This window comes from Coenobita brevimanus, chromosome 83, assembly GCF_032717465.1.
Source record: "Coenobita brevimanus isolate Jiangsu-jjx chromosome 83, ASM3271746v2, whole genome shotgun sequence".
In the NCBI taxonomy this organism is placed as follows: domain Eukaryota; kingdom Metazoa; phylum Arthropoda; class Malacostraca; order Decapoda; family Coenobitidae; genus Coenobita; species Coenobita brevimanus.
The window spans coordinates 3,737,030-3,745,490 of record NC_137036.1 but is presented as its reverse complement, the minus strand read 5'-3'; the positions used below and the strand labels follow the sequence as shown (position 1 = coordinate 3,745,490).

The window sequence follows — 8,461 nt, the reverse complement described above, 5'->3', positions numbered from 1 at the left end:
CCAATTCCAAGTTAACTTTGCCCTCTTGGCTTTGTTGCAAATGCTAAGAGGACAAAAGAAACAAAATTCACTAGCAGCAGAAGAGGTAGAACCAGTTGCAGCAGCAGCAACAACTGAGGTTAGAACAGGAGACGGTACCTTATTCACCAGTGTGTTTACCCTCTCAGGCATTATAACCTAAAACGAATCCTGCTTCTCTTATATTGTAAAGTGATTGTTGACTAGAATACTGTTTTGTCATAAAAATTTGAAAGCCTCAGGGAGAAAATATCAAGGGCTTTGCAAGATATTTGTTTCATAGAAGGCCCCACATTTCATAAAATACAGCAGTCAGCAACTCTATCCTGCAATCCCTCCTAGAATAAATTGGTGATCTTTTCGGGTGGGTGGGTGAGCTTCCTGGGTCGATACATGAATGTGTAGTTTCCCAGAGAACGAGCCAGGAAACTGTTGACTGGGTGGGTGTGTGGGCATATGGGGGAAAATGGGTCTACTGGCAAATAGGTTTATGGGGTAAGTAGGTCAATGGTTGGAATACACCCATGTGGGATATACAGTAGAAGCTCATGAGGATATACCTGTGGGCGAAATGGGCCCAAGAGGAAACATCCTTGGGGGAAATGGGTCCAAGTGGAAACACAGGAGATCTGTTCAGAAAGTATCCGACCTTGGTCCCCCCAAAATAAACAGCCAACCTGTTGAGGTAGGACACTAATTCCCCTCAAAGAAGGCCCCTTCTGTCTTGACACACATGGCCCAGCATTCTTTCCACTGCTTGAAACATTTTTAAAAGTTGGTTTTCGGTATCTCCTGCAGGTGCTTCATCACATTCGTCATAATCTCTTGTTTCAAATCTGGAACCCTTCAGTGCAGTTTTGAACTTAGGGAATAACCAAAAGTTTCACAGAGCCATGTCTGGTGAGTATGGAGCCTGCTAGACCTGCAGGGTGTTGTGCTTGGCTAAATATTCCTGAAGCAGTTGAGAAGAATGAGCTGGGACATTGTCATGGAGCAGCTCCAACCTGCATTTTTCCAAAAGTCTGGTCTTTTCTGCCAAGCTGTGTCATAAAGATGACGGATAACATTAAGGCAGTAATGTTTGTTCACATTCTGACCTTCTGGTGCATATTCGTGTTGCACAATACCATGATAGCAAAAAAAAAAAAAAAAAAAAAAAAAAAACATGCATTTCACCTTGCTGCTGACCTGTTGTGCTTTTTTTATGCTGAGGCGACCCTGCATGCTTCCACTGGAGACAACTGCACTTTGGTTTCTGGGTGGTACCCATACACCCAAGTCTCACATCCAGTGATAACAGCCTTCAGAAAGTCTGGATCGCGATTTGCACACTCCAACACATATCTTGAGCAATATTCATCGCAGAACATGTTATTAACGAGAAAGGTTTGGAACGAACATGACGGCAACTCTTCATATGCCAAAATCATCCACTAAAATTTTTTGTGCTGATCCAACTCTGATTCCAGTGTCATTAGCTATTTCTCTGACAGTCAACCAACGATTTCCTATGACCAAATCGCAGACTTTCTTCACATTTCCAGCTCTCTTGCTTGTTGTTTGCCTCCCAGGATGTGGATCACTCTCGACTGACGTTCGGTCAACTTTGAAGCAATTGTACCTCATTTTTATTTGCGTTACCCCCATGGCTTCATTCCTAAAAACTTGCTAGGTCTTCCTGAAGGTTTCAACTTGGGTATCACCTAGTTTTGGGCAAAATTTGATGCTGTAACTTTGACTTTTTCTGTCCTCTTGATGAACGCAGGAACATGATGAGCATAAGATGCTCAATCGTGAACACAGGCTGGCTGACAGCCACTGAGTCACTGGTGGCATCTGGCATTAATCACTCACGCGGACGAAGGTCCTGCACTGCTCTACATAAGACCCCGCCCTTATCCTCCAACTGGTTGGTCAGTAAAATAAATATGGTCAGATACTTTCTGAACAGACCTCGTAGGTCCTCTGGGTAAAAACGGTTGCTAGAGGAAATATGTCGTTGTGAGGAAATAGATCCATGTGGGGATTTGGTGTGTTCCAAAGGGGAAGGAATAGTCCATGTGAAACAAAATGTCTGTGTGGAGGGAAATTGGTTTATGGTGAAGTTAGGTCCATGGGGAACATGGGTTATTCAAGACAAAATGGGTCCATGGAGCAAAAATAGGTCCAAGAGGGAAAGTAGGTCCATGGGGGAAAATAGGTCCATGATGTATTGGGAAAATAGGTCCACGATGTATTGGGCATAGAGGACCATGGAGGAAAGAGTCTGAGGGAAAATAAGTTCCATGGGGTAAATGGGTCCATGAGGGAAAACGGTTCATGGAAGAACATGGGTCAGTGGGATGAAAATAGATCCATGGGGGAAAATAGGTGGGTGGGGAGATGGCCCCTAGAGGGTGTAGCCAGAGACTACACAGGAGGCTTGAGAGGGTGATATATTTTTTACACATTAAAAGTCTCTAGTATTGATGCCGTTCTTATGTCAGCATAATTTGTATCGGCAATATATCACTGGATAATGAGGTGTAATGTGCCAAATACATCTCTAAGGAAGAGGTGTTACAAAGTCTCCATAGCCACTGAGAGCACGACCTTACAACTCTGAGCATGATCATTGTTTGGCCAACTCTGTGGTTTCAGTTAAGATCCTTTACTTATACATCTTTATTTATATATAATTTATGATTGATCCTTGTTGTTTTGCAGGATAATATTTCCAGCTTGAGCCCAGAACTGCAGTTGATGTTAAAGAAGCACAAGAACAAGACTCACAGTTTTATCACCTGTTGCCAAGCTCTGCAGTATCAGTTGGATCAGTACCTTAGTCAACTGACTGAATGGAACACTAGGCATTTGAACTTCAAGGAATTATTTAAGAGATTAGCGGAGCAAAATGAGACAGTGTTGAAACTAGTGGAACAAGAGAGAGCTAGTGTGCTGGAAATGAAAGAGGAAGGAAAAGAGGATGAGACCAAGTTGGTGGTATTGTTGGAAAACCTTAAAGATGTTGGTACAATTCAGGAGTCCATGACAGCCAGTGTTGAGGCAGAAGACTGTTTTGTGAAGGCTCAAGAATGGATCAACAAATGTCAAGGACTCTTCCCAAATGAAAATACAACCACTGCCATCAGAAAGGTAAGGCAGCATTTCCATCATCATCATAGTCATTATTATTATTATTATTATTATTATTATTATTATTATGTAGGGTACGTCCAGATCTTCCCGTACATGTCCAGCATTTAGGTGTCAAAATCTTCGTCTGGAAGGAATTTTAAAAATTCTCCAAAACTCCGGAATTTCAGCTTCCATCGCTTTTTCTCGAAAAAATTAATATACCATTAATCTCCAATGAGAGAGAGAGAGAGAGAGAGAGAGAGAGAGAGAGAGAGAGAGAGAGAGAGAGAGAGAGAGAGAGAGGCCTTTGTTGTTTTCGTCAGCTGCTAAGTGTTGCCAACTTGGCTGGTTTAGTGCCAGCACCCGGCTAAAATGTCCTGCCTTTTCCTGCTGTTCAGTCACCAGCTTTTTTTTTTCTTCCATAGTGTTGTTATCGCCATAAAATAAATGGTAATTGCACACAATTATTGGCTTACTTTTCGTTGTTACACTGTAGCATTTGTTATTCTTATGATCTTATCCTGCACCTAAGTTTTAGCATTTATCAGTCATACTTTAGACAGTTCTGTTCTCTGCTTGGTTTCCACTGTAAAATGATTAAAGATTGTGATACAGTGCAGCAGTACTGGTATCTCACTCTCTCTCTCTCTCTCTCTCTCTCTCTGTATAGATATATATATATATATATATATATATATATATATATATATATATATATATATATATATATATTGTTACATAGCCTATGATTTCATCATCCTTTGTATAATTCTAACGTACAGTATACTGCATGTTTGATCACGATTCGCCTCGTGGCTTCCATAGTGCGTGTTCTACCTCACTCCCCCCCTCCTCCCTTAGAGTAGAGTAAGTCGTTCTTTCTGTTGTTCAGAGCAGGAGTGTCAACTCTTTGTCCCCTATGCCTTCATTTGCGCGTCCTTCTTACAAGTTGTATCAAGCTCTGCCGGCCCATATATAATGAGCTCAGTCTCTGCATTAATTGCCACTTAGATCGACTCCTCATTTTGTTCACATCTCTGTCCTCCCATGTACAGTTGTTATTATTTTTGTGAGTGCTCAGGAAGTCTCCAACCATCTAGCTGCTGTGTAATTTGAGTATAAGTGTTATTAAATTTTTTCTTGTACTGTATAGCATAAGGTGTCGGTTCGTGGGCCTGGTGAGGTTTTTGTGATTAATGTGAAGTTTTTACTGTCAGCCAGCAGTAATAATATTTTGTATCTGTAATAATATATCTTACATTAACTGAGCATTATCCGGTTTTCTCATTTTATCAGGGCTGACTTAGATAAATTTACTATTGCTAATTTCGTGTTAATAGAGGCTATTGCAGTTAACCATATATTTAACCTGTTTTTTTGTCATTACATTATCCTTATGCGTCCTGAATGTTTAGTTGTTAGTTTGAGCATTAAACTTGAACTTGTAATTTTACCTAACTCTTTTGTTTTGAACCTGGAACTTGGCGAGACAGTTTTCTCTGTTCCGTAACATAAATTTGGCGACCACTTATCAGGATAATCAGGATATTATCATAAGGATATTGCTTGATATTTTGTGACTGTGATTTATTCATGATGTCTACTATTACTACTCTTGATGAAGCCAAAGATTTTTTGTCAAATGTGCAAACAGTGTTGGATGTAGAAAACAGAACAAAGAATGAACTTAAGCTTGTTGCTCAACAATTGGGAATTGCTGTTCGCTCTCATCATTCTAAAGATCAAATTGTTGATATGATTAATAAAAGCTTGTTTAATGTAACTCCTCCAGATGAGCAAACGCAGATTGAATTAGCTAAGTTACAGCTAGCCCTGCAGGAGGCTCGTGCTAAGGAGGCTGAGTTTTATGCACAAGTTGGACTTGCAAGGATTCAGGCAGACCATGAGTATCGCATGAAACAATGTGGAACTGGATCATCTAGCTCTGATGATTTTGATGTGGCTAAAAATGTTAAACTTGTCCCTCCTTTTAATGAATCTTATTTAACAAAGTATTTTCAGTTGTTTGGGAGGGTAGCTACAGGTTTTAATTGGCCCAAAAAGTATTGGCCAGTACTTCAAACTGTTCTCACCGGTAAAGCTCAAGTAACTTATGCATCTTTGCCTCAGGATCAATCTGATAATTATGATGTAGTTAAGAGCTTGATTCTTAAGGCCTATGAGCTTGTTCCTGAAGCCTATAGAGTAAAATTTAGGACAACTTATAAGCAAGATAAGCAATCCCATGTTGAGTATGCAAAAATCAAAGAAGATCTGTTAGAGCAGTGGTTAAATTCTAAGAATGTAAATTCTGATTTTGATAAATTTAAGAAGATGATTTTGCTGGAGGACTTCAAAAGGTGTATTAATAATAATGTAAGCCTATATCTTGATGAGAGAAGAATAGATAATTTGTCTGATGCTGCAGTTTTAGCTGATGAATATGTTCTCACTCACAAGAGATATTCTAAAGAAAAAAGGAAAGCTGAGAGTAAGTACGTTGCCTCTACTCAGAGTACAGGTAACAGGAAAGAGAATAAAGATGATGTTTCTCAGGAAGTAAATACCAGCTTCACCTCTAGATTTCAGAAAAGTAAATGTACTTATTGTAGTAAGCTTGGTCATACTACGGAGAAATGTTTCAGGAGACAGCGTGATGTGAACAAAAAGGAGTCTTTAAATATTCAGTCAATTAGTCTAGTGTCCACCCTTGAGAGTTCCCAGAATTCTTTAACTGAGTTAACTGAACCTGCTTTGAGGGGTAAATTAAATTCTCATGATGAAGCTCATCTTTTGAGCAATAACGTGGGTGACACTCTCAAGAGTTCATGTGCTAATTTCCTGTCTGATGGTTTTGTCAGTCCTCTGGACAGTAATGATAGGAAATCAGTTAAAATATATCGTGATACAGGTGCTTGCCAATCCCTTATGCTGACCAGTGTTCTAGGCTCTAATGTTAATTCCTCTGATGAAACTGTAATCTTACAAGGTGTAGGGAATAATTACTTCTCTGTCCCTCTGTGCAGAGTGAATTTAGAGTCTGGTTTTGTTAATGGTTCCGTTATGGTTGGGTTGGTTGAGACACTCCCAATGTCAGGTGTAACTTTCTTACTTGGAAATGATATTGGTGGAAGTCAAGTGTGTCCAGCTCCTCAGTTGTCTAGTGAGCCAGTGGCTGCGACCCAGGATTGTGATGTCCCTGATGTGTTCTCTGCATGTGCTGTCACTAGGGCTAAGTCTAAAGTTACTGGTGACTTAGAGGATAATGATGATGATGATGTTATCCTAGCTGACACTTTTCTTGCTAATTTGGACCACTCACCAGATGAGGCAGTACCCCGTAGTGTTGATAATTTGTCTCGTCAAGAGTTGGTTGAGTTGCAGATTGCTGACCCTGAGTTAAAAGGTCTAGCTAACTCTGCTTGCAGTGAGGAAGAGTCAGCTGGTGCTTCTACTTGTTATTATATAAAGTCAGGAGTACTTATGAGGAAGTGGAGACCCCCAACAGCATCAGCCGACTGTGAATGGGAGATTGTATATCAAGTTGTCATCCCTCGTGTTTGTTGGCAGGATATCATTAGAGTGGCTCATAATTCCAGTTTGGCAGGACACCTTGGAATGAGGAAGACTGTGGCACGCATTTTGAAACACTTCTACTGGCCAGGCATCTTCAGAGATGTTTCCTGGTATTGTAAGTCTTGTCACACCTGTCAAGTTGTGGGGAAGTGTAATTAGACCGAAAAGGTTGCACCTCTAGTTCCCATTCCTCCTTTTGAGGCGCCATTCACCCGTGTGTTGGTGGATATTGTGGGCCCTCTTCCTAAGACTTCTTCAGGATTTTCTTATGTGTTGACCCTGATTGATATGGCTACTCGTTATCCTGAAGCCATTCCACTTAGAAATATCTCAGCAAACAACGTGGTTAAGGAAATGATAGGGTTCTTCACAAAGTTTGGTCTGCCCAAGGAGGTACAGTCAGACTGGGGAAGTAATTTCATGTCAAATATTTTCAAGCAGTCTCTGAAAGAGTTGGGGATCACCCAGATCACGTCTTCAGCTTACCATCCCCAGACCCAAGGAGCGTTGGAGAGATATCATCAAACACTCAAATCGATGCTCAAGAAATACTGTTTGGAACATCAGAAAGACTGGGATAAAGGTCTTCCATTCGTTGTATTTGCCGCAAGAGAATCTCCAAATGAATCACTGGGCTTCTCACCCTTTGAACTACTGTTTGGCCATGAAGTAAGAGGACCCCTTAAGCTACTCAAGGAATGCTGGCTGTCGGAGGAAGATGACGTCAACCTGCTGGAGTATGTGATGAAGTTCAAAGAACGGCTGTCCACTGCTTTACAGCTGGCGAGAGAGAATTTAGGAGCTGCTCAGGAGAAGATGAAGACTTGGTATGATAAGAAGTCCAGGTTACGCCACTTTCAGCCAGGAGATCAGGTTTTGATTCTGCTACCGGTGCATGGGCAACCTCTTCAAGCCAAGTTTAGTAGTCCTTATTTCGTGGAGAAGAAACTCAGTGATGTCAACTATGTCATCGCCACACCAGATCGTAGAAAGAACAAGCAACTTTGTCACATCAACATGCTAAAGTTATATCACAGGCGGGACGAAAATAACCCAGTCTGCACTGTAGCTGTTCCACCTGAGTCTGCAAGTGAAGTTCTCCCATGCAGTATGAGCCTGAGTGATAGTTTGGGGAAGAATCCTGATATCATGAATGATCTCCAGACTAAGCTTTCTCATTTAGCTCCCGAGGAAAGGCAGGAGTTTTCGGCATTACTGCAGGAGTACCCGCAAGTGTTCCGTGCTACTCCAGGAAAAACCACTGTGTTGATGCATAATGTCGATGTTGGAGACGCAAAGCCAATTAAACTGCCTCTTTACCGTGTGAACCCAGTGAAAGTTCCTCTCATCCAGAAGGAGCTTGGCTACCTGTTGGACCACAAGATGATTGAGCCCTGTCAGAGCGAGTGGAGTTCTCCTGTCACTCTAGTCCCTAAGCCAGGGGGGTCACAGCGGCTTTGCATCGACTACAGACGTGTTAATCGGATAACCATAACAGACACTTACCCTCTCCCTCGTGTGGAAGATTGCATAGACAAGATCGGAAAGACTAGGTACATAAGTAAGTTTGATTTGTTAAAGGGATACTGGCAAGTACCTATGACTGAACGTGCTAGGGAGATCTCATGTTTTGTAACACTTGGAAAGACCTTTGCATGTTCTGTAATGCCATATGGTATGAAGAATGCACCAGCCACATTTCAGAAGCTCATGAATGTTGTAACAGAGGGTTTGGCAGGGTGTGCTTCCT

The 8,461-nt window shown here is 41.4% G+C and overlaps 1 protein-coding gene across 1 annotated transcript in view; it reads left to right on the top strand.

Moving 5' to 3' along the window:
• Positions 1 to 40: 40 nt before the first annotated feature.
• The window catches only part of LOC145409856 (uncharacterized), a 38,960-nt gene continuing 30,539 nt past the window's right edge, over positions 41 to 8,461 (top strand). The window contains exons 1-2 of the mRNA XM_080280138.1: positions 41 to 118; positions 2,725 to 3,153. Coding sequence (XP_080136264.1) covers positions 41 to 118; positions 2,725 to 3,153 — 507 coding nt within the window. The remainder of the gene's footprint in view (positions 119 to 2,724; positions 3,154 to 8,461) is intronic.